The sequence below is a fragment of the Charadrius vociferus genome, unplaced genomic scaffold (genome assembly GCF_000708025.1).
Source record: "Charadrius vociferus isolate BGI_N301 unplaced genomic scaffold, ASM70802v2 scaffold31, whole genome shotgun sequence".
Lineage (NCBI taxonomy): Eukaryota > Metazoa > Chordata > Aves > Charadriiformes > Charadriidae > Charadrius > Charadrius vociferus.
This window is the reverse complement of record NW_009646966.1, coordinates 3,125,167-3,152,400: the sequence shown is the minus strand read 5'-3', so window position 1 is coordinate 3,152,400 and position 27,234 is coordinate 3,125,167. Positions and strand designations below refer to the sequence as shown.

General features: G+C 40.3%; 1 protein-coding gene across 1 annotated transcript in view; it reads left to right on the top strand.

Moving 5' to 3' along the window:
* The window catches only part of DYNC1I1 (dynein, cytoplasmic 1, intermediate chain 1), a 178,473-nt gene that overhangs the window by 1,776 nt on the left and 149,463 nt on the right, over positions 1 to 27,234 (top strand). The window contains exons 2-5 of the mRNA XM_009895365.1: positions 869 to 983; positions 3,668 to 3,758; positions 21,751 to 21,810; positions 25,804 to 25,919. Coding sequence (XP_009893667.1) covers positions 869 to 983; positions 3,668 to 3,758; positions 21,751 to 21,810; positions 25,804 to 25,919 — 382 coding nt within the window. The remainder of the gene's footprint in view (positions 1 to 868; positions 984 to 3,667; positions 3,759 to 21,750; positions 21,811 to 25,803; positions 25,920 to 27,234) is intronic.

Sequence of the window (27,234 nt, the reverse complement as noted above, 5' to 3'; positions counted from 1 at the left end):
ACAACCACTTGGATTTTGTTTTACTTGCATTACTGGTTACTGCACTAGACTACGAAGTGGGATATGGGTTCAGTTCCCTCATCTGCTTGGCAGAAGGGCTGCAAGCCTGTTTCTTTCAAGGGAGTGCCCTAACCACTAGGCTGGGGTGTCAGTGTTTTCCTTCCACCTTACTAAATTGGGGAATGATGAGCCAAACGTAAGGGATTCTGGCTAATACAGATGTTGCTCCTTGTGTTTGTAGGTCCCAGTAGACCAGAGTGGGAGGAGGCTAATGTGTGGAAGCTCCAAGTAGATATAGATATCTAAGCAAAGAGGAAGGGGTCTTGTGGACCATTAGTTTTGGCTGTTAGTGCCCAGGGCTGCCAAAATCCTATTTTAGACATGTTAGTCCTTTCCTTTGCTCCTGTTAGATGTTGACATTTATGAGAAACTATTTTTATTGCCAACAACTGCTTGGGACCAAAGGTAGGCCCTTAAGCTGCATCACTGAAGTCCAATGGAATTTTATTTCTTGATCCTTGAGGAAGTAGGAAGGGGCTTTTTTTATTCAGGGTAATGATATCTGTTATTCTGTGGTCAGCTTTTATATTAGCTGAATAAGCTGTATCCGATGAGTGAGAGGCAGAAGATGTTCATCAGTGTACTGTAAAAATCCTTGCAAATATACATGCAAAGATCAGTTTTCCCATCCATTCAGGGAAAAATATTGTTACTGATATATAGGATATAAATTATCTAAGTTATAAATTATCTAAATGTATCTAAGTGTATTTCAAAGTGTACCTAAGCATATATTTTCCACACACTTAATTGCTAGAGCTGATTATATGCGGATGAAACTTTTCTGGTTTGTTTTGTTTTGACTCAGGCTGATCTACAGCAAAAGAAGGAGCCAGCTCAGGAAGATTCTGACCTAGACCGCAAAAGAAGAGAGACAGAAGCTTTGTTACAGAGCATTGGTATATCCCCAGAACCACCTCTAGGTATTTAAGAGAAGCACACTGTAAAGCATTCAGCTCTGCCACAATGAATGCATTCTTTCTATTAAAGCATGCTTGGCTTTTTTGATTTTTGGCTGTATTAGTGAAGTGAACTCTTCTGTTTGAATGCCTGCCATAACATTCACATATACCAGCTCATGGCATTTTGAGTATTTGTCATTGCCAAAAACATCTGTTTCATTTCTTCAAGAAATTTTTGTGAATGTAATGCAGGTTGGTTTTGCATACCAGCAGTGATTTCTTTTCTGATGGGCTGTTTTACCTTCCCTCAACATCTACATGATGACCCACAAAATAATATTATAAATGCTGTATTTTGTTAGCCCCAAGTTTTGTTTCAAAAATTCAGATTAAGTATTTGCTAAGGAAGGAGGAGCATAGTCATGTGGGAGCTCCCATTGATTTTCTTTTGAAATCAAGCAAAACAGGAGAGGGGAAATAAAAAGACAAATCACAAATAGCAAAAAGCTTATCATCAGATCATTATTGTAGATTGTAGATCTGCTTTCATGTATTCGACCTCTTTTTTGGTTTTAATGTTTCAGTTCGAGAATCTGAAGTCCTCAATTTAAAAATACATGTGGCAAAGTTTATAGTATCTGAATATTGGTTACCTTGAATAAGTTCTGTCTCACTTATCGAGTGGCCCTAAAGTGAGAAATTGCCTACCTTCCTTCCTTCCTTCCTGTCCTTTCTTCTCCCTTGAATCCAGAATCGTTCTCACTATTTTAGCTGAAATATTGGCCCCTCTGGAGATACTATGCCTTGTCACTAAATTAATTGGGGCTGAATCTAGGATTTTACACCTAGATGTTCTTGGCCGTAATACTTAGGAAGAAGTACAAATTTGAAAAAATACTGAAGCCTTGATTTAGAAAAGCACTCTAACAGATGCTTGGGTTCATATGCAAGTAGACTGTGACATTCTGAATTGAGATTTCAATTCATAACTTGCATCAACCAACTTTTGAGACAAGTTACTATTTTCACGAGTTGCCATATAGTGACTGAAGCTTTTAAATACCTCTTCTCAGAAGAACTGTCTGACAAGTAACAGGTTATTTTTAAGTATAATAAAATATTTTTTTAAATTAAGCAGGGATATTATAAAATCAGATAGATTTTTAATGTTCTAGCATTTAAAATACTCATAATTATCTAAAAATGAGTATATATTTCCTTATCATATGATTAACTAAACACATATATTCAGTTGGAAATTATCAGTTCTTATGTTGGTTAATTATTTTGTGTTTGATACCATGAGAAGAACACGAAAATTCACATATAAGATGATTCATTTTAGTTAAACAATAGTATTTTGTCCTCTTTCATTCCATGTATACAGACTCACAATTAATATACAAAGGGGGCTTTAACTCTGCCTTCACATATGCATATGATACCCAGATCCCGCTGTGAATATGGAATACATAAACAGCCACGACATACCTGTAACCTGCCAAAGGGCTGTCACGAAGATGAATTCACTTTTCATGCTGCAGTCATTTCTGTGACAGTCTCTAGTGAGAAGCTGCATGAAATGCTTGACCACATGGAAAATCCAAATCTCTTGACAGGTCTGTCATTATACATTATAGAGCATAACAAAATAGTTTAAAGTTTTACTCCGTTAAATCTATAAAAGGAAATGCACATGATTTAAACCAAATGGGAAACTTTGCTCTTGCATTAAAACCTCTTTTTGTGTTTTATTCAATGTGGCTGCTTTGAAGAATACTTACATTAAATCTTCACTGGAGCCATCTCTGCATTTTAAATATTTTTCAGAAACCATTTTAAAAGAAATCAGGATATTTTTACTTTTTTATTTATTATTTCCTTGCTGAAGAGCTTTAACTCAGGCTGACCTTAAGCTATGAACTTTCTTTCCTGTTTCAGGAAACAAAACTGCCTTTGCATGAAATGTGCTTCAAAGCCCTGGCGAGCCGAAGAGAAAATCATTTCTAGGACTTGGGCAAATATTTTGTAAACCAAGGGAAACTTTTCCTTGAGTGTTGAAATCATGTCCCACCCAAAATGGAAACGTTATATGAATTACTTAAGAAAACACGATGGCTAAGCAAACTAATATGTATTCTCACCATCTTTGGGAAATGATTTTAACTTAGCTGGATTTCCTTATTGAGCTTTTATTTCTGACATCATTGCCACACTGCAGTCTTAGAGCATATCTAATGGACACTGGCTTTTGATTGAAATTAAAAATTTGAAAAGTATGCTTGTTCTATCGCCTACTTGACTTTACCAGAAGAGTTCACTTAGTTTTTTGACAAGACTAGCCCCTGATATTTCTTCATACCTTTAAAATCTTTTGCAAGTCAACCTTAAACTATACCCAAGAAAACAAGTGCTGTTTTATTTCCACAGATATCTCCTCCATTGATTAGCCATAGATTCCCATTGGGCTTTCAGTCCTGTCTAAATTCATGTCAGTTTTAACACTTCCAAAAGACTTAAAATTCACTTGACTCTCTTCCTTTTCTTTTTCTTTCCTTCCTTATTTGCTTTCACCATTTCAAACTCTCCTACTCATTCATCCACTATCATTTTGGTCCATTGGTTTTGATTTGTCTGACACTGCTCTTCATCAGTGCAGTCGCTGCATGTGTTAACATGGGATACCTGTTATTTTCATTATTTAGTCCCAACCCCTATGTCTCCCTCTTCGAAATCAGTGAGCACACCCAGTGACGCAGGCAGCCAGGACTCGGGAGATCTGGGACCCATAGGAAGGTAAGACACAGAGTCAATAGCATGGAATAAATGTGGGGTTTTGTCACTTCACTCTTACTTCCCCATTTTTACCTTTGCTTTTGTATATGAGAACGTGCTGTATCTCACGTGTACTTTCCTTTCTGCATTTTCCACCGTGTGTTACCATCCAGTAAGACTGGTCTCAGATGGGAGGTAAATAAATGCATGCAGCGAGCGGCTCTTAAGCTCTGAGCGACACATCTCATATTGGAAGCAACGGCTGCATTTATGCTTCTAAAATGCCCCACGGAAAGCTGCCATTCTGTGTGGAAATACACTAAAAACAGGGGGAAGTGCCCCGTGGTAGAACCTGTTCCTCACATGAGTTATCTTTGTTCACATAACCAGCCCCTTTGAAGTCCTCCCAGGTGTAACACCAGGCTGCCTCGGGTTCTCGTGTGGCTGCTCATCGCAGTAGGTGCCGTGACAGTGACACTGACAGGGAAGAGCTTCCCCAGAAACAGGCTGAAACGCCCCAGGACCCACTGGCAATTCTGCCTCGGAAACTGCAGATATCAGAGAGTTACATGCAGGATGGGAGGGAAGCAGCTCTCTTCTTGTTGAAAAGTGGTGGTGGGGTGTGTGTAAGGGATGGGCACCAGAGCAACCTTCTGGTCTTTCTTTGTATGGCTGAATTAGGAAACGAAGTGGCAATCCCAAAATAATTCCTACTCTAGAGTAGAAAAGAAAGGAGGAGAATGCTGGTAAAGGAGCATATTTGCAAGTAAGAAGAGATGTAAGCAACTGTACCATATATTTTGAGAAATGTAAAACACAGGTCCTAATAGCTCCTTTTGTATCAAACTAATTCAACATAAAGCTGAGCTGCCAGCTCATCCGAATCTGCGAGCCAAGACTCTGCTAATGGCTTGAAAACACAGTGATTGCTCTCTGCGGTTAACAGTGCTCAGGAGTAGACACTGTACCTCTACAGACATGAACAGTAATGTGACAGAGCTTCAGGTCACCAGCTTTCATACCACACCAGCCTTCTGCCTAGAAAAATCACACTTCTGTGAGCTGAAAATAGATTGTGTCCCCCTTCAGCCGGATGCAGACACCATCCGTTGCGATGTGGAGGTTGCATGGCTGCTGCTGAAGTCAGCTCAGCCTTTCTCCCAGGTCTACACTCTGGAAGAAATGGAGGTGGTTAAGTAGGAAAGCCCTAATCTGCCAGTTCAAAACACAGAAAATAGTGTAATGCTACATTCATAAATAAATGCAGTAGAGTCCAGCAAATTAAAGGACATTGAGCAGAAGAAAAATTGTTTTTAAGCAAAGTGTAGCCTGCTGTTCAGGGTAAAGTTATTTCCCACAGTCCTACATGAAGCTATGACGACGCTGGCTGGAGACTTCTAAATTCCTGGTTTTCTTCTGAACCTTACTAGTGAAACTTTTTTACTGTTAAGGTAGTGAAATGCCCATGGAAGGATTTATTTTACTGTGACCTACTCTAGCACTTTGACACTCTGTCAGCAATGAGCAGTGAAAGCACACGACCACGTGTCCTGACGATGTACTGCGTTGTGGGCTTTTGTTTTGGACCCATTTTCTGGCTGGTTGTGGCCATACAAGGAATTCAGTGGGAATCCCAAGACCTTGTTTGTAGTCCACCAGTTTGCTTGCCATCCTCTCTGGAATCGAAAGGAATGTGTTGTGTGCCGGGAAGGCCACTTGCAGGTGTTTGCCTGGAGTGATTGGTTTGTGGTGATAGAAATCTGATGATGTCTGGTCCAGGCCCTGGGGAATGTCTGTAACCTGTGGATAGTATTGGGTGGCAATTAGTTAAATCAGTTTGCCTCTGGGAGCAGGTAGATGCACTCAGTGTGTGCTTGTGTGAACGAATGCACTCGAGCATGTGCGTGTGATAGAGCAGTCAAACATGGAGAGAAAGATTTTGGCAGAACTATCATCAGAGTGGGTAAACAGGATGAAACCACCTCAGCTGTTTTCTCCCTGAGAGATGCCTAGACTGTATTTGTGACTTATTTTGACTATTGTATATATGAATGCCTGTTTATCTGTATAAGCAAGGTTGCTCTGCTTCATTTTAATGTATCCTTCCATTTCGCTCTCTGTGACAGAAGGCACTTTCCCTGGATCCCCGCTCATGCCATCGTGCTTGTAAGATCTTCCCCTTTCTCCCATTCTGCTGCAAATTTGCTGTACAACGGTAGACTGAGCACAGGCTTTAGAGGAGAGCAGATTAGTTCCAAAGCTGCTAAAGCCCCAGTCTCGGAGATCACAGCTCGTCTGTTGTTGGTGCTGCTAACGCTGCTGCAGCAATAACGAGCTCGCACAGGCTGGCAGAAATCCTGCATGCAGTCTGATTACTTATTGCTGAAGTGTTCTCCAGGGGAAGATATGGATATTAAAAAAAAAAAAAAGGCCGTGAAGTCACATAGATTTTGGGTTCACTACAGGAGAGAGGCCCTGTTGAAAGCTTTGGATAAAGCAAGAGATCTCCGTATGTTCCCATTTGAGGCAGCAGTTTCTGGTGCAGAACTAGGTTGGCTTTGTACTTCTTTGAGTTGTTGGTACTTCTGGTAGCTGTCAGATTTAATATATTGGTCCCAATATCGCCAAGTATATCTGATGTCTGTTTTGATGGGCAAGCACCTGTGATTTCTTACAGAGCGGTGAACGTAGTTTAGCCAGAAATCCAGGTTTCTGACATCCACTTTTCAGGAAGGACAACTGGTAAATTGGTGAGAGTTTGGACAGTGTTAAGTAGTTGTTATGCTGGAACCACAGACCTCAGTCTACCTTACTTTGCCAGATGAAAACTAACTAGTAACTTGCTCACCAAGTGTAACAGTTATATGGGGAGCAAAAGGGCTCCAGCAAGCAATGTGTAAGAGCAGCAAATTGCTTGGCACTGAAGCTGGACAAATACAAAATCAGAAACACTTTGAAAAATTTTAATGGTGAGACAAATTAATCATTAAAGCAATTTACTGAAAGACTCTATTGGATCTTCTATCACTGGACATTTCTCATACAGGATGATGTGCCTGTCCAACAGGCAGGTAGTAGCTCAAACAAGAATTCATTCAGAAAAGTCATACAGCTTTTTTGTTGCATGGGAAGAAAAGCTACATGGTGACAATGGTCCCTTCTGCCATATGATCTATAGACTGGTAGTGCTGCTGTCCTGCAGGACCATTGTCCGTAATCTCCAGCACTATAGCTAGAGCAACATTGTCTTTTCCCTGATGCCTTTAAGCTTATTAGGAGAAGGTGTGGGGCGAACTGTGTAAGAGCACTAAATTATGGAACCATTTCTGTCCTGAGCAGCCTGGGTTTTTATGGGGTATTTTGCTTCTTGATCTTTAGTACCATGGTGCTATCTGTCATAGTCTTTTCACTAGGGATAACACTAGGTTTTTGGGAGCATCTTAGCTTCCCTCTGAGCCATTACAGCTACAGTAAGAATGAGCAGATGTTAGATGAATAACCGTGCTAGAGACTACAGATGGTTTTCTTTGAATGCTTTCACTTGGACAGGAGAGCCAACTCTTTTTTTTTTTGTGTGTGTGTGTGGCCTTGGGGACCAATTCTGGGCAGGCAGAGGCGTGTTATAGTTTGATTCTGGAAGGTTTTGCCATAACTGTGGGCTTAAGATATAGGTTGGGTATGCGCTGCTCTTAGTTATCAGCCTGCTCTGAACAATTCATTAGAGCCCTGTTGTTGCGCAGAGAGCAACTTTGCTGTCTCCACGTTGCTTTCCACAGCCCACTTCACTTTTCTGGTGGCTGTGTTGCTTGTGCTACGCAGATAGGACAGGAAAATAACATCACAGCCTGAAGAGATACTTAATAGATGGGTTATTGGTTCACAGGGCTTTCTGTTATGATGTGTTCAGACGTGTTCAGACATGACTCACTTTCCACAAGACGGTGTTGCAGGATCCCATGAAAGTTCTCCTTGGAATATGGGATAAGTATTTTATGTGAGGACATTGATGCCCAGTGTCCTATTGCTGATGGTCAGCTTATACAAACGTGCACAACTGAAATGTAGATTTCTGCTCACTGGATTTGCATAAATGTTGTGAAGGGGCTGAGGTAAAGGCATTTGCTGAGAGCTGTTCTGTAGCATGGTGTGAAACACAATTTTGCCTCTTTGGGGCAATTAATATGGAGCTTCTTTGTGTTAACTATATGCATCTCAGCTCTCCCCAGCAGATACTCTGAACTTTTGCTACTTTAGTGTGACAGAGAGGACGCTAGCTGTTATAACTGTCATGAAACAGTGCCCATTGAGAGGCATGTTTTACTACTCAACACACCTTACACATTCATAAATCTCATCTTCTCAGCACTCACAGCCATGAACAGCGTGTTTGTGTCATTTGGGAGAGTACAAAAGGACAGACCTCATACAGTGCTTCAGAGCCAGGCAGTGCAATACCGGGTCTTGTGGGCTGAGCCGGGTCTCTGGAAAAGCCGCAGTGTCCTTTCCCAGGTAGAGCCTGAGCACTGGGGTTGGTCTATGCGTTGTATGTCGGCACAATATAAGATAGCAGCAAAGTATCTGTGCTGGAAGGATGCGCTCCTGTGGCTGGGTAGCTTTCATGTGCTAATACTAGCTTGCACTGGTATGTTTTCTTGTATTATCCTCAGGGTGTCCATGTGTTCACCCTTGGAGGAGTTGCGTTTGTGGACCAAGGTGTCATTCATCGGTGTGGCCCCTTTTTTCTCTGTATCCCTCAATGCTTCTGTATGTTCCCAGCTAGCTTTATCACCCTACAATGGTAGGTTTGCACAGTAGCATCCCATTTATTGTTGGGCTGGGTCATTTGTGAGTGCATGCAGTGAAGTGCCATGCATGTGGCACTTCCCTGTGTGCATTTTGTTTTGTAACATGAGAATCCCATTAGGTTGTATATAAGGTTTCCCACCTTCCGTCTGCTTAGTAAACTGCACCAGGCTCAGATGTAAAGGTTAATGGTTGCCGTTCTTTCTGCAACAGCTTCATCTGTGCTCTTTTACTTTCTAACTTGGATATTTTGCTTCCCATACATTTACATACCTGATTATTTTATGGGCTCCCATAAACACAAAGATGACAGGAAACATTTTTCATCTTCTGGTAGCTTCTTTCAGAGAATGGTTATTTCAATATGATGTTTTATCTGCTGTAAAATAATACAAGGTGGATTATTTCATACTATTTCTCTCACAGTTCATTGGTTTTGGTTGGTTTGTCTGGCTACAGCTATTCATTCTATAATTATTCTTACTTGGATTAGGGAACTACATAATACTTGGCTTAAATGGTTCTTACCTGAATTATATTGTCGTTCCATTGATATCACAGTTTTTGAGATGTGTTTGATGCACTGAAATTGGTTAGCTCCTTTCGTGTGTGAAGCTTACTGGCAGTAAAGCAGCGTTAGTCCTTATTTAGAAGAAGCTGTAAATATTTAATGCAAGTTCCAGTGGGAATGAGTTTGAGCATAGCATTAGATAGCAAAGAAAAGAAAAATAAAGGGAAATCAGATTTATCAAAGAGGTTTTGTAGCAGTAATATGCCGTAGAAGTTAGACCACTCTGGAATCTTTACATCATCATTACAGTTTTTTATTTCTAGATAGAATACAGTACATGAGCAATCCTAGAAAAAGAACAGCTATCTGTAATGCTGGAGGACTTTTCTCTGAGGAGCAATTTCACCTTTGGCTTTTGGCATAATTTTTTGTTTACAATCAGTTCATCTTGCAGTTACTGTGACCTCTGAATGGGTTCCCAGTTGTATTCCAGAGAACATAGTGGCACCTGTGACATGAGTTTGGGTGTCCTTAGTGGTGGAGAGTTAAGAGCATGTCTTCTTCTCTCTCATTCTCCTTTGAAGTTTGCTGACAATATTAGTCTGCATTCATGTATGTTTTGATCAGATGCGATTCTAAATTGCTTCCATCTACCATGGCCACTTTGAGCAATTTATATAAAAGAATATATAAAGTATAAAAATAAATACATTAGGATATGTTTTCTTTCACTGTGTTGATGTCCACCCTCAGTTTGTATTGGCCTGGTAGAGGGAGAAACAGATGTAATTCCAGTCCTTTTTCTCTGCAGCATATTATTTACTCATTTCTGTATAGTTACTAGGTGTTCTGCTTTATAATGCAATACCTAAACACACACGTGAGACTTGTGTTAATCCTGCATTGCTTCAAACACAAACATTTCTTGTTTCTCAGATATACAATCAAAAGAAAAGAGGTAGCTCTGGATCATCAGGGCACCGAATGAGTCAGAGCATATCATTATTGTATTGACCCTTTTACAGTTTTGTATTTAATCTTGCTCACTCTCAGTCAAGTAAAAAAAAAAAAAAAAGCATCGCTAGTTCAGAAGTGTGTTCTTGTCACGAAATATTCAAAATCAGCAAGATTGTTTGCTGATCTTTCATGCGTGTATCTAAGTATCACCGAAGTCTTTAGGTTCTGTGCTTTTTAGGCTTTTTGCCTGAAAATTTAGACTTGGCAACTTAGCTTTTATTTTCACTGGTTTATTTTTAAACAGCTCCTTGCCTAGTACAGTAATATAACACATTGAAAAGCTGAAGAAAGGGTATCAGAATGCCATTCCCACTTTTAAATGTCTGCTTTGCTGTTTAATTAGTCAGATAAGGAAGGCAAAGGAAGAAGGTGGATCCTGGTCTCTATTTCATTTATATGGGAGGGTTGGATTATTGTAGTAGCTCATCTTTTGCAGTCCATGCAACGTATTTCCTATCTTCTCTTTAGCTACGGAAAACATCTCTCATAGACATTAACAAACCCATGTTTCTGTAAGATCTGCTAAACCACTGCTAACATAACAGTATCGCCTAGGGCTTTGCTACTTTATCATTAAGTAAATGCATTTGACAGGTTCTGTGCAATGATGCTCTTTCATCACTACCGCTCAGCTTTGCATTACCAGCATTTCATTGTGTTACTATGTTCACAAATGATAGGGATCCCTCTTCAAATGCAACCAGGACAAGTGGGCCTGTGTTGGATTGCCTCAGGAGCTGCAGCCGTAACTGTTATTAGTAGCAGATTTTTTTAATGTTGTTTTTTTTTTTTTTTTAAGATCTGTTTATATGTTCAAAATGGCTTTTAAATGGCTGTTTTAGTGGCATATGTATTTCATAAATGGGCTGAGCCAAAGGGAAGCACAGAACAATGTAAAGACTCTAAAGGAGCTACAGGAAAGACCGAGGGAAAGTAATTACTTTACGGTGATCTTTGCTTGAATGGTGTTTTATTCAGAAAAAGAAGTATTGTAACCCTAGGGACCGTTGTGTAGTGCAGATAGGAGTCTTTCACAGTGGAGCATCAAGAGAAGCGTTTGCTCGGTGGCTAGAGGCAAAAGGGATAACCTGTGGGATGCCGGCATTGCTGCTTTGTTTTGGTGGGTTTGGGCTTGATTTGGGGTGTTTGCCATTACATGGTAAGGCAGAAACACACACCCCAGCTGTTAAATTTTTTCCTGTATAATTTGCCATGACACCACCGTCAGGATGTCTTGGCACCCGTGTTTTATCTTACAGTTTCCAACAGTGTTAGAGGCCAAATTGTGCCTTCAGCCTTCTTGACCTGAATCGTGCTGGCATCTGTGAAGGAGTGACAGTGTTGGCCTCCTCCCCTTGCCAGTGGGGGCAGGGAGGACCCTGGCTGCCTCAGCTATCTTTGCTCTAGGAGCTCTCCTACTTTTTGCAGCATCGCTTTAAATCTCTCACGTTTCCCACCCCCAACCATGTACAGGACAGTAACAGGGCTGGCTGGTTCTCCTTCCACGGGGTGTGGGCTGCTCGGCACGAGCGCTGCGTTGAGCTGTTTGCGCACATCACGGCTTGTCCTGCGTAGGTTAGTACGCGAGGCTAGAGGAAGGAAGGTTTCTTGCAGTCTTTTTCCTCCTTTTGTGCCTGCACAAGAAGAACTACAATCTCTCTCCTTTATAATCAATGTATATTTAGCCCTAGATATCTGAAGCCTCTCCCTTTTAGCCCATAAATATAAGCAGACACCTTAGGGACTGATATTTGGCAGTTGCTTTCAAGTGTCTTCGTATCTGACCTAGAAAGTAGGGAGTGTTTTTCAGTGCGTGCCAGTTACAAAGTCAGAGTGGTCCATATTAATTAGAATCATCTGCAATCCTTTCAGCATGTGAGCCTGTGGCATCATTAAGGATTTTCATGCTTTCATTCCTAAAGGATGGATAGAGTTCAGTCCTCCAGATCTTTGATTATTTTTCTCATTAGCAAGCATCTCCGTGCTATAAATTAAAGGAGAAGGAAAGATTGCCATTCCCAGGGTACTTCATAAAATGCCTTGGAAACCTGAGCCCCAGCTGCATCCAGAAGAAAACAACATTAATGTATAAAGCCCCACTTAACCATTTAGGTTATCAGCCCAGCTGTAGTTATGGCTCTGTAGTTATTTCCAGGCATATCATGCATATATTTAGTCAGACAATCAGATGATTTTAGGGACTAAAACACTAATCCTCTTAAAACAAAACAACTTACTTGCTAAGGCCAGCTCAGCTTAAACAGTTCTCTTGCACAGAATTTCATCTTGATTTAATTAAATTGTGTGAGATCACCTCCTACGTTAAACTGTTTAACACAGTTAAACTGGTACAGTTTGTGCATGTAGATGTCTTCTCCTTCAGTGGCCTATAAAAAAACCCTCAGAAAATCCCCATTCACAATTTTATGCTTAATCTGGAAAAAAAAAAAAGAGGCTCTGTGTAGCTATTTCAGTAACTCATTTTTTTAGGAATTTTCTTCAAATCTGTAAAATGGGAATTGCTTCCACTGGAAAGATATTAGTAAATCTCCAGATAATTTTTTTTTCTTCTTTCAAGGAGTTTTAAAACAGTCTAAGCATCCCACATTAGTTTTTTTCATAAGTAGAACATTTTGGTTTTCCATTTAAAGCTGATTTTGATTCAGAAATTTTAGTTATTTACTTAAATAATTCAAAATCAGAATATAATTTCTGAGCTGGCCTATTAAAAGTCAGATAATTGGGTCATGAAAACTTTTGACATTTTGACTATTGATGTGATAAATTTTTGATAACTCTCATACAGTGAGCTCTTGTTTCAACCTACTTGTAGCAAAAATATCATCCCCTTCTGGAATGATTTTGCTGTTTCTAGCACAAAATAAATTGTATAAAGGAAGGGAAACACCAACTCTTCTTCCAACTAGTAGTTACTGGATTTTAGCACTGAAGCAAAAATGAAAATTTGCTGAAATCTTTCACCTTTTTCTTCAGCTGAATAACACCAGACCAAAAAATTGTAGATTCCAGCCTTCATGTTACCTCTTTGACGCCTCTGAAAAGCTCTGGATTGTCTTTCCTAGATTTGACTAATAAATGCAACTTTGTCTTTTATGTGATTGCGTTCAAAGCCCCTTGAAGTTTATGAGGAAACTTCCCTTATATGCATATCCGTGGACTCTGGATCAAAGTGTCCAAACAGGCATACTGTGGTTCTTTTAAAACATCTGCAGGAGCTGATAACGCATACTTCTCCCACCAAGGTCTTTCTTTACATTTGTGATCATCCGAGTTCTATTTTATCGTGTAGACGTATAAAAACCAAGATGAAAATATTCTTTTAAAAAAGAATTTTTGGGGTTTGCTACAAGAACAAAACAACTTGTGCCTTCCCCCTCCTGGATGTGTTTTTTATTAATGCGCTTTCGAAACGACCGTTCATGCTCTTCAGCACTTACAGTAAATCTGTGTCAGTTCATGGGCTCAGCAGAAGCTTCTAACTATTTGACCTTCTGTCCTCGCAGATCCAGCCTGCTGCCCACAGTGATCCTTCTGGTAAACCAGCATAAATTTGCGGACTAAGATTTCTGTAGCTGTAGCATATAAATTGTAAGAATGACAAGGTTCATTGCTTTGCCAGGAGACCGTATTCTGTGACGTAGGCCTGAATCAAAGGACAAACTTCAAATATATCAAGTAAGTTCAGCGGATTGGATGAATTTAACTGCTGATTTAATTAGTGGAAATCTGTGAAATGGGAATCAACAAAGGGTTGGTCCTCTGATTTGTCCTTACAGTTAAAGGCATGCCAGAATTGTTCATTCTGATTTAAATGTCAAGTGGATTTTTAAAATTATTAAACACATTCAGCAGCATAACCTGGACTTAAAAATAATTTTGAAATATACGTTTTAAATATTATTTGTCTTTTTTTTTTAATAAATATACCGTAAAAAGAAAAAGAAAGAAAAAGAGTATTTTAAACTCACGCCCTTCTGAGCAGGGCCTGTTATGGTTGCCAGGCAGCTGAAAGATAGTGCTCTGCACTCAGGGAGGTCATAGTTGCTCTTTTTATAGGGGAAGACTGGAAGTCAGAGGTGTCAGCCTGCTTGGAAGTGTAAATGCAAACGCAAGTATCTGGCTGTGCTCCAACAGTGGTGCCAAACTCCTTGCTCGCTGAATGTATTATGGCATTTTATTTTATGATTAGCAGCCCAGCCCCGAACACAAGACTGCGCGGTGAAGTCAGAGCATACTGCTCTACAAGCGTAAGTGAACGTCTTGTTGCGAGGCACAAATCCTCCCCAACTGCTGATAGCCATCTTGCTTATAATGTGCTTCAGAAAACAAGTAGCACAAGGAAGGTATTTTTCTTTTTGCCAATCCTTTCAGAGTGGAACGGATCTGCAAAACAGAGCACAGATGGCAGCAGAATAGTGGCTTAAATGCAAAGCATCAATTGAGGCAAGTGGTACTTTTCCAACTCTGAGTAGTAGCTTTGAAGCTTCTTTTTTCCTGATGTATTGTGTTTTGGCAACACATTTTAAATGTACAACAAATACCAGAAAGTGAAAATTATAGTGGAGAAAATTAAGATTATAAAAATCTAGAATGGAAGGAATAAAACAAAACGGCTTATCTATACACATATGTATTTTTAAACATCTGCAGTAATTTCTCACCAACAGTTTCCTAGTTCAGCTTTTCTAACTAATCAACAGTAAAGTAGGAGCTTTGGAGAAACAACAAAGTAGGTAAAATTCTTTAAAATTTTATAGCTAAGTAATTATGCAGCCTTAAATTCATTCTGGCAATATTCAGACCTTAAGAAAAAAAGTCTAGATACATGATATATTAGATATTGAACTTGCAAATAATACTGGATTGTCATTTGGAGACAATATTTGGTATCATATTGCAAAAAAGGCATTTAAACACATCTTAAGCATTGTATTCTGATGGTGATTTTAAAATAGGTCTTTTCTCTCTCACAGTTGTTGCATGCAGTATATTTAAGAATATATGAGGTGGGTGGAACCTGGTTTTCAGTATATCATCCATGTTCAGGTGCAGAGTTCTTAATATGAGAAATTTTGAATCTTTTGGAAATTGTATTTTAAGCATGGGGCTCCTCTGCATCAAAGTGAAAAACAAGAATCCTCTTATTCTTTGCAATTTGGGGCTTTTTGGTTCACTCTTTTTTCCTAACTCCCTTCTTTTGCTAATTGCTTTTCAAGTTAGAATGAAAGAAAGTAAGAAGCAGACTGAACCTTGCAGGCTCTCAAGTAGCTCCCCTGTCGATGCAGATAGCCCCTGGGCTCTTCATCGGGTGCTAGCAGGGACATGAAAGGGGGAGCACAGAGTCACACAACCAGGGGTGGCTGAGATGGAAAGGCTACTCTGGAGATCATCTAGTTGTCCCCCTGCTCAGAGCAGGGTCACCTAGAGCAGGTTGCTCAGTCTGTGTCCAGTTGGGTTTTGAGTCTCTGAAAGGATGGAGACTCCACAAACTCCCTGGCCAACCTGTTCCAGTGTTTGACTACTCTCACAGTAAAGAAGTTTTTTCTTTCGTTCAAGTGGAATTTCCTTTTCTCAGTGTGTGTCTATTGCCTCTTGTCCTGTCACGGGGCACCACCAAGAAGAGTCTGACTCCATCTTCTTTACTCACCCTCCCAAATCACCCACCCGGGTTAGTTGGGCGGTTCTCCCTGGATTCTTTGTGGACAGCCAACTCCTCACAGTTGGAGTCTTAAGTTGGGTGCTCGGAATTGCTGCATGGAGCAATCTCCCGTCTTTCTGTTTGTACCCAGAGAGCCCATGGTGATGTGTTTAATTGCTGGAGCACTTCATTTAGGTGCCTGAAGACAGTATAAATACCCTCTGTAAAGTCATTTACCCTGGATGGGGAAAATGAGACTAGACACATTCACATCATTTTAGAAGCATTACTCTGGTAAGCAAAGGTGTTTTGAGACTTCCTATGCTTCAGGTGACTCCGTATGCTGTGGGTGAGTCTCTCCTTTATTTCTAGTCTCTCTGTTTCATTTTATTTCATTCAATCTATGCTCTGCTTAATGGGATTGGCCTTTGACCTCTGGAAACCTCAGCACAGCCATGGCACACTCCTTCATTGTATTTTAGGCTTAGGAAAGGAGGTTGCAGAGAGGTGGCAGTCGACCTGTTCTGTCACGTAACAGGTAACAGAACAAGAGGAAATGGCTTCAAGTTGCGCCAAGGGAAGTTTAGGTTGGATATTAGGAAGAATTTCTTTACTGAAAGGAGCATCAGGCATTGAACGCATTACCCAGCACAGTGGTGGAGTCCCCATCCCTGGAGGTATTTAAGAGTCGTGTAGATATAGTGCTTAGGCGCATAGTTTAGTGGTGGGCTTATCAGTGTTAGGTTAATGATTGGACTAGATGATCTTACAGGTCGTTTCCAATCTAGGAGATTCTGTGATTTCCCACACAAAAGGTCATTTTGGGACGTTGCTGTTGCTGCAAGGGGAGATGCTGGGACCTGTCAGGTCTAATGGTGTTTCACTAGGGACACATATGGATATCTCAGTCCAGCAGATACCTCGGGACTCAGTACACTGTCAGTGCGGGTTTCTCCTGGTCTGGAAAGCACAAGAGCTCTTGGTGACAGGAGATGCCAGAATATGGTGTTTGCTTTCCTCCAGTTCTGCTTGAAGGTGTGATTTGCAGCACTGCAAAGAGATTTCTACCCTCCAAGAGGCCCCTTGGGAAAGCTGGGTTTGCTGTTATTTCTGTGAGTAGCCTTTTGCAAAAGCATGGATTTTCGGGCCTCGTTGCTCTTGACCTGGAAGAGAGGGTGGGGGGAGAAAAGAAGTCATGCAGAACACATGTTCTGCAGTATCAGCAGCAGATGAGGGAGGACTTGATTTTAGCTTCAGGGCAGCAGAGTCAGAACTAAGCTGCCAGCATGTTGCACATTGGCTGAGTGAAAAGCGTTGGATTGGGGCGCTTACCAGAGCCAAGCTGTACTGCAGTCTGACCACGATTCCAGATATTCAATATAATTTTATGATGGTGATTTAATTAGTATATGTATCGGCACTGATGCTTTACGTGCTTCATATACTATCGCTGAGGCCAGACCAAAAGTTGCTTGCATCAGCTGAGAAGTTCTCATGGATTCCAGACGGTTTTAGATGACCGACTCCATACTTCATTAATGCATTCTGAGGTTGGGAACTTTCCAAGAGAGTTCAAATATTTTAATTTTAGTTTATTTCTTTTAGTCTTTTCCACATTTTTAGTCTACATAATTGACGTTATGCAATCAGAATAAAATCTTCTGGAAGTAAGATTCCATGGGGCATTGTAACAGATGGCGAAGTGCCTGGTTTTCTGTGGTAATAATAATACAGAAAAGGGAACGCTTCTGATCAAGTTCCTTTCACCTCCCACCTTAAATTTTGTGATGGTCTCTGCGCTCTTAAGACTGTGCTCTGAATATCTCCCTAATGCTTTGGACATGAATTCAGAATAGAAAAATGTAATAAGTTGCTTGATTGTCCAATCCTTTGGTAAATGTATGACGTCTGTGTCTTTTCTCCTGTTGGTTTGTTTCTGTAGGTTTTTGCCCTACTGACTCAGGAAAAAGAAGATGCGTTGTATCAAAATTGTCTGGTACTTTTTCAGTACCAAGAGCTGAAACAGCACTAGCATTAATACTGTCCTAAATTCGTGGGGAAAAAAAAAATAAAATAAAATTGAGATCATAATACAGAGCAAATAGAGAATACTAAAATATGCCTGTCTAAAGGAAGAGAGTGAAAGCAGAGCAGACTAAAAAGAGGTAATAACACTTCTACCTTGTCTTCTTGGTGCAAGATCTAAAAGCCCTCATTCCCTTCATGCTGCTTTAGAACAATCTGTTATTTGATAATAGTCTCAGCTTTTTATCTTAGAATCAGCCAAGGGCTGCTGTTGTGCACCAAATGCGTAAAAGGAAGATTGATAGCAAGGCTATTGTTTGTCACCATGCGGGAGATGGATATAGCAACCAGCTTTGAAACAATGTTGGGTACTTCTGGTTAAAATAGCGTTTGTGCTGTCTGGGTGGTGGGAATGGCCCAATCTGGTTTAGTTCTGGTCATGCTGCTCATGCTTGGTGAGTTTCCAGGGACTCTTCCCATGCCGTGTGCACCCGCAGGAGGAGGCTCAGCTCAGATGGTTTGCGGAAGATTTGTGGAAGGGCTGGAATGTGCAAGGGAGCACTACTTCTCCCTACTAGGTCTAATGCTCAAGTTTCTTTTCCCCGTTAAAATATTAAGGTAAAATGTTTTATATCTCATCTACACAGACCTGTACCAAAATCCCCTGAATCCATTCAGGGGGGCTTCCACCAACTTGTGCTCTCTGAAAGGGTCCAGAGTGGGACCATCTCTGGCTGAGTGCTGACCTGCAGGTCAAGGAGTTCTGGGCCATGCGCTTGTCTCTGGGCTCTGTACTGTCACTCCCTCTGCCCCTGTCTTTGGGTGACTGGAAGTCCCAAAGCTAATTTCAGTTTTCTTTTACGAAGAAGAAAGGAAAAAGAGGAACAGCACCTAATCCTTTTCTTCATGAAGAAATCTCTGGAGAAAGAACTCATGCACTAGATTTGAAAAAGATTGGCACTGCATTTTCACTGAGATCCAGAGGCATTTCACAGTCACCACTGAGAACTGTCCACAGGAGAAAAAGCATAATCATGATGCTTATCCAAATGATCAAGGAATGTCATACGCTATGTCTGCTCATCACAAACAGATTAGCTTTAATTTCCTAGTCTGGATGACAGCACAGGCTATTCAACATCATTTTTGGGTTGCTAATCCTCAAAGAATCTATTTGTTTCTTCTTCAATGTTATTGCCATGGAAACTGGCTAAATTGCAGGTCCGAATTACATCTTTACTGTTCACTCACTTTCATTTTGATCTGCAGACATTCTTCAGGTGCCAGAAAGAGGCAAAGGACAAATCAGTATTGTTCCTTGAAACATCTAGTTGCTCTCTGCTCTCCAGCCTCCACGATGTGAGTGTAGCCACTTGCATTCTGTGTCTCCAAGGGCAAGAGGCTTGAAACCTGAAGATCTGCTACCTGCAGCCTCATTTTCTGCGATAACATTGCTCAGGCAAGCTTGAGAGGACAACACAGCAGATTGCTCCCTTATCTATTTTTCAAGCCTTTGCAAGTGGTAACACAATGATGCAGAGGGAACGATTACCATTTAGAGCACAAATCTAGGAAATGTTTTGCAGATGCACTAAAACTGTTGAAAACAGGTGAAATTGGGAGTCAAGGAGAATTGCTATTAAAAGTACGTATCAATGTCAAGAATCATGAAGTCTCTATGTCAGAATCCAGATAATGAAATACTTAAGGGAAGAACATGTCTCCACTACATATATGGTCTGCATGTAATCAATGATGGCCCAAACCATAAGTGTTACTGTTCTCATATTTTGGGGATTTGAGTGCTGTCTTGAGTGTGTGAGATCTCAGAATTTAGTTTGCTTAGACATTCAGCTGAGTACGAGGTGAATGTGCCCTCACTTGTAACTTCATCTGGATTCTTAGAGGTCGAATGTAGTGGCTGTACCTATTTAGAGACCTGTTGCAAGCTCATTTTGATCAGATGATAGTGGAGTTCTTTCTGATGGACTAGTTGTTATCCCTTGGGAAATTTTTTAGGTTTGAAAGTGGATGGGGGGGGAGCAAAAAACTGAAATGAGTTATATATGTTTTCTTTTAAGTGTTTGGAAAACCTGGATGTGTCTGTATAAGTAGCCACTAGGCAGCAATAAAATTAGAAACTGGCATTCACATCGCAAGTCCTAATGTATGCTACTGAGCTTGGTGACATGACAAGAGTCATTTTCACACAGATAGCATTTTTAATGGAATATCTATAATGCATTAGTCACTGATGCCTTTTCCTTGCATCAGGCATTCAAATCCTTGTGTCCGCTTTCCTTTCCACTGTACTTGAGCTACAGTTGAGTTACAAGGAAAAAATCTGTTCTTGATTACTGTATTGTTTTGTCTCTGACCCTTTTGCAGTAGTTTTGTTTTGGAGAAGTCTTTCTGTGTCACTGTAAAGTCATGCCAATACACATCACTATGGATCATAAGAAGTTGAGGGGAATAAGTGCACTTATTTTGCATAGGAAAGCACCTTCGCATTACAATACTTCATTCTTTTTATATGTACAGGGCGTTGAGATTGATTCTGTTTCACTCTGACACGACAGAGTGCAGCACATGCCCTTGTCTGTCTCTGCAGAAAGTGAGTTAACATTGGTAATAGAATGGGTGAGTTTACTAAGTACAGGAGGTAGCATAATCATATGACTTTAAGAGATCTATTTCTAATCTAATTCAATAACTTGTTAGTTTACATGAGTGAGTCATTGGCAGAGGTTGCTATTGTTGCAGAAAGGCTTGTGTAAATTGAGCATGGCTGGTTATATGGCTGGTTTTGGCTGACCGTGGTAATATCATGTTCTCTGTATCCTCAAAATTTGTATTCAGAAGAAATGAGGGGAGTTTTTAATTTTGAGGATTATCATTATCCAGCGTGTCTGCATGACTTGCTTGCTTTAGTGAAGGAGTGCTTTCCTTTGCCTTAGCCTCTGCTAGTGAGAACAATGCATAATCTCGTGTTCATACTACAGGAAAAGGTACTCAGGAGTCAAACTTATATTCCTGATTATGTCATGGATTCTGGCAGTTTTCTTGCATATAAGGTGTGGCTTCCCAAGGGACGAAAAATAAAGTAAAATCAAGAGCCAGGGAAGGAGTGGGCACTTCTGAAAATGTTGGCCTCAATATGTCGTCTTGTATTTCTAAATTGGGGCATTATAAGTATTTCACAGGCCTCCAGAAAGGCTCTGTGAGTATTTGCGAAGCGTTTTAGTGATGGTAGTATGACAAGTTGCACTGCAATGCAAGGAATAACGTCTTCACTTCAGACTACACCTCTGGAGCATTCATACATTTGGTGACAGTCCCATATGACAGCAGTCCATTAAGATACTGTCATAGATCTGATTTCCCCAGAGGTATCGTTCACCTCTTCCCCAGAAATTTTATCTGGAGGAAAAGAAGAAGATTTTCTTTATTTGTCCCAGATGTCCCCAGAATATGTCAGAGCTGGTGTCCGCGTGCCATTCGTTGGCATGTGTACCATGTGATGTTCGTACCCAGAACACTGTTTTACAGGATGCCTTATCATCAGTCTCAGGAGTGTGTGAAGGGCTAGACTCTTCAGTGGAGCTCATCGCCAGTGCTCAGTCCACCTTATTATAAAAAAATGATTACAATAAATTGTGCCCGTAGGTTTTACAGATTATTGTGAATACAACCATAGTTAGAGTTAGAAATCTTTCAGAAAAAGAAACAAAAATGTTTCATTAACCAATATCTGAAAGGAAAATAGCTTCTTCCCCTTGTTTACCAAGAATACATAATTTAAATAAGTTGCCTGCCCTGTCACAGTTTGACATACATACCTTGTTTGATATACTGTGGCTGTCCCTTGCACTTGGAGGTTGAATGTACTACATAGAGCATGTAACTAATGAGATGGGGTTTTGTTCATCCTTTCAGTTAATTCTGTGTGTTCTTTTTTTCCCCTCCCCTTTGTGCTGCACGGCTGATTACCACCCTAGGACCTTGCAATGGGACACAGACCCCTCAGTGCTGCAGCTCCAGTCTGACTCTGAACTTGGGTATATGTCAGCTCTTTTTGTTATTCATTTGTCATTTCTTTGCAAGTATTATGTTGAAAATGCTTCCCAGTTGAGCTGGTTTTATGTGATTTTCCTTTGCTTTGTTGACTTAGAAAGACCATAATTTAAGTTTCCATTTAGTTTCATCAATAAGAAGCTTCAGCAAAGCCATCTTTGTGGAAAAAACCCAACTATCTAAAGAAGCACTTGAAAAGATAAGCTATTTCTGTTGCCTGAAACACAATACAAGTAACTATTTCATTACAGATGAAATGTTATTATTGTGGCACTTTACTGTGCATGTACAGTTACATTGGTCTTGTTTGTACCTGTTGATTCAGACTTTTCTCTCTGAATCATTTGCAAAGTACTTTTTCCCCTCCTTCCTGTCTGCCATAGTTACGCTGTTTCCACACGCAGTAACAATTTCCCCTTTTTCTTTAGGAGCTGTGTATGTGCTTATAATTGTGCACTTAAATATGATTATAGTCCAATTGCCATCTTAGTTGAGTTCAGGCCAATCAAGAACTTTTTAAATTGTAATAGAGCTAAAATTAATATTTTCTAGTTTGGGATGGAACTTCTCTACCCCAAACATCTGAAAAAATTACTTAATTTAAATAATTTAGAAATGCTTGCCTGCAGAGATATTTAGGATAAACTGTTCATCTAAAAAGGATAGATGGCAATCACTCAAGTTATTCAGAACTTGAGTCATAGGCAAAGCCAAATCTCTATGTTGAAGAAACTGCCCTACCTATGGACTTAGGGGCTTTCCTGTCTGAGTCTCCATACGAGTGTCTTACGCTTTCACTAGTTAATGTGAAATTCATTCACCATTTTGTAAGAAAAACAACAATTTCCCTTTAACTACTGATTGAGAGTGCTCCCAGCTGCAGTTAGGGTTGTTAGGGCTATTCACCAGGAAATATCAGGAGGAGTGGAAAGTATCCAGAGAGCTTTCTAAACAGGATTTCTCCACATCCAGAACTGCTAAGAATGTTTGTAGTTTCCACCTGAGTGTGACTTCAAATGGATCCAGGTTACACAACTTTACCTGGGCCGTACCAAAAAGGTGGAGTTTTTGGAGCTGTTTTAATGTACAGAAACATTTTAAAAACCTCAGCTGCCCTTTCCCAAAAGTTTGGATTAGGAGGTGAACGCTCCCAGGAGCAAGGTTCCTCAAACAGCTGTGCAAGGCAGGTTCCTTTATTTGACTCTCAAAGATAACCCTGTGTATAGCCAAAAGACTTCAATCTTTTATGAGTGGTCAGTGCAAAGACAGAAAAGCAGCATGCCAAAGAGTAAATCCACAGGTACACCATGTAATGGAAGTCCTGCCCCTTTTGAAAGAAAACTGTCTTCAAAGCCAAAGCAGAGTCAGAGAGAGGACCACGCTTTCCTCTGGTGTCATGAGACTTGATTAAAAAAATACCAATGCAAAAGAAAACCTGCAGTCAGCAATTAAATGATGTGTGTAGCAAAACACTTCCAGCAGGTACATCTTTCTTCTGGCACCTGCAGACAGGTGAAACAATTTTAACACATGGACTTCAGTTACTGTCCTCCTACTGACATCCCATAGGCAGTTTTGAAAGGAATCTTTCAAAGCTTACGTGCTCTCTAAGATGAATATTCAGCAAACTGTAAATGATAAGAATTATGAGCACCTCAGGTGAAAAATGGGGATGGGAAAGCAATAGACAGTTTAGTGCTGCCCTAAAAAGAACTAGAAACTAGAACACTACAGTTTATATTTGGTAGAGCCCAGATACTGCAAGGATGCTCCAGTTGTCCCAAAGTGCTTGGGACCAAGGGCTAGGCCAACTTCCAGTTACACAAGAACCATTACAGGTTGCTTAATAGGGGCAAAAAAGAACCAACAGTCCACGTTCCTTCAGATGAAGGAAGATCTCCCTGTCTTCACCAGTACTTACCAGAATAATGGGTGACAGCAGACATTTGTACAAGCACCAACAATTCCTGAATTAGAAATGTTTTAGGTGAAAAATTCCACACATTCTCTCAGCACAGCACATTGGGACCTAACTCACTTCTTGGTTAGCAGTCTACAAAGAGGTTAACCCAACAAGTGGTTAAATCCATTAGGATCAATGTTCCTCATCCTCAGGCAATTGAGGTGATATGGAGTGACCTCATGTGAAACTGCTGTTAGAATTAGGTGACGTTCCAATTAGGCCCAGATTAGACACATAATTGATTAGAGATTATACTTAACCAAGACCACTGTCAAGAAGCTCTTTCAGTGCAGAAGGCTTAAGAATCTCAGTAAATGGAACCAGTAGCCTGGGGAAGCAGGGGATTGGTTGCATAGGAAGTCTAACTGACCAAGTAGGTGACAGAGATTGCACACCTGGTGCTGAAGGAGGGAAAAGCACATGAGATTTTGCTGGGGTGAGATAATTCTTAAAGCTTGAATTTATACAAACCCTCAGTTAAAGCAGCTACAAAAATGTAACACTACTAAAACTTTTGTTAGCTGAAGTATATCACAAGCTGTAGAAGTTTTTCTGCAGGATTTTCAGACAGTCATAGCTTTTGTTTGTACTGGCAAAGTCACAGATGGTGGTAAGGAAAGAGACTTGTTAATTTTTCCTCTTTGAAAAGAAGAAAGACTCAGAGCTGTAACAACTATTTCTGCTCTAGTGGTTTGTTACATGATACAGCTGATTCATACTGATTACCTGCTGAATCTAATCACAACTCAGCCAATAAGATAGATTAGAAAAATATATAGCTGATGTAGCGTTAACTGGCTGAAGAGTTCAGTAGGTGTCATCCAGTGCTGACAATTTCCTTTTGAGACTCCCATATCCTTTCAGACATCAATCTTAATTGAATACCTAAGCCAGGGTAAATTAATTAGAAAAAAAAAAAAAACCAAAATCTTTGACCTTTGTTCTTCTGACACTCCGGAAAATAGAGAGGATGTGGATAATGTATATGATTTTTCTGCTTTTCCAAATTGCTCTCTCTAATGACATGGCAGTTCAGAAAGATCATGTCCATGAATTTATTTCCCATAAACATTTAAGTGTGCTTGCACTTGTTGATCTACGCAACTGGACTTATTTAGTTGATTTGTTTATTATGTGCATATTCTTTTCTCTGCTGAAAGTTGGCATTTTTTCCAGTAAAACACTTGCAAGTAACCGTTTGTTTATTCTTCCCTCCCTACAGACAGTCAAATAATATTCAGGAAACAAATTGATTTCCTTCCCTCCCCACCATTAAGTGAACTGTGTATGACTAAAAGTGTTCATGAACATGTTCAGCTGTCTCTCTTCTTTTTTGATTACCCACTTAGGGTTAGTCGGCTTCACTGATTTATTTCACATTGCTTATTTAAAGTAAGGGAAGTAGTAGAAAAAGAAAGCTATAGTTGCCCTGTTCCAGCTGTGTCTCAGCTCTCCCCCAACCCTTGCGTTAGAACTCTACTGATCATAAACCTACATTAATTCCACTACTAATGACTCCCGTGGAAGGGAGAATCTCCTTCATTATGGAAATTACCCACCTTGCCAATTAAAGGCTCTATTATGGGTCTCAGGTGAACATCTGACAGCCCTAATCCAGCCTGGTTTACACCCACTGTGCCCTTTTCACTACTGTGTATCTCGGGCTGAGGATTAACTCTTTTGAGCAGGCAGAACATTGCAGTAACAATGGTATGAAAGAGAATTTTGTTGCATATTACGAGGGGCACAAGCAGGTTGTGTCTTTCTCCCATTTACAGTCCCTCTCAGCAGCATGATCTAGAGGTTCAGTAACTGCACTTTATTATGCCAAATGGTTCCCAGGTTATTTTTCTTCACTGCAATTAGGTACTTCTCGTGCACAGTGTATTGTGTTTCATCTTAGCAAACACTGAGGTATTTTTTTTATCCTGTTCATAAAAGCAAACACTCTTGTTCCTGCTGCTGATTTACATTTAACATGACTAACCTTTTGATGTCATGTATTCCATCTTAGACGCAGACTGCACAAACTAGGGGTGTCAAAGATTACCCAGGTTGATTTCTTACCTCGGGAGGTGGTATCATACTCCAAGGAGACACAGACACCTCTTGCCACGCATCAATCTGAAGGTAAGATTATTTTTTTTTCTATTTTCATAGAAAATAAGTATTTGAGTAGGACTTAAAGAATGTAAGAAAAATAACAGTAAATCATAATATAGCTACTTATCACATATTTTCTGCAAGCCAGGTATTGTTTATGTGATTAATGGCTCTTCTGGTGAGAATAATTATAATAATGACTTTAAATTCAGGTGGAACAAAACTACTTCTGCCTTACAATGGACTGTGCTAAGATAACAGTATAATGAGAACATATTTTCAAATAAATCATTATGAATATAATTAAAATAGCACTTTATTCCACTTCTATTGGTTTCTCAAAGAAATTATTCATTCCATGCTTTGTAAAGAGGCAGTGATGGAAAGTTGTGCTCAGATATTTGGTTGGTGTAATTCTTTCCCCCTGCAGTAGGTGAATCTTAGGAGAAGTTACAGTTTAGCTCCATGTGCTGAAAAAGGACGCTTACATACTTTGATGTGGACAGTACCACTTTTTTTCTCTGCTGACAGATATATTCTCTGTACTCATGGAGCTGTTTGTTAGCTGTTTGGCTTTCCTGTTGATAAGTAAAAACATGGACTGGTTAGTAGGGGAGTGCTGATCTGTCTGTTCCTTAGACTGCACACTCACCAGCGTTGTACTGCAGAACATTGATTGCAGGTCAATCGAAACCAGGTAGACTGAATGTAAAACTGTACATTTGCCTGATGTAATTTGCATACTATTACAAAGCAGGTAGAAGAAGAAAAAACAAAGACAGTCTTGGCTGTAATTTTTGCTGTTAGCAATGAAGGATCAAGAAAAGTTCAACAATTGGGTGCTTTCCTGCAGCAGGTAGTGTAGAACTTCACCAGGGTCCACAAAGAAGAAGATTCAAGTAGGTTGCAAAAGGTGTGCGAGTAAATATACCTAAATACAAGTTACTGTCAGGGAAGATACAGTAATAAACATAGCCAGTTTTTTTTCTGCAACTGGGTTACCAGGTCTGCCTTTAATAAACCAGAAATGAAAACCGCTGAGCTAGATACTCAGATTCTGCTTTCCCAGAGCACAAGTTTACCCTAGTCATCTGTTGTCTGAAATAGTGCCTTCGAGCATAGACAACCCTGTTGCTTGGGTGCTGCTTTTTTGAGCAACGTGTCCTGACAGCTTTGCCTTCTCAGAGGGAGAGGCTGCCTCAGAGGCCTCCCTAGTTCAGTCCACCTCATCTCTGCTTGTCTCTCTGAGGGCTGCTGAAGCCTCAGGAAGATGAGGTTTGCCCCAGAGGCCTTGCCTTCCTGGCTTGAGACCAGTAGCTCAACTTTGGGGCATTATAATGGA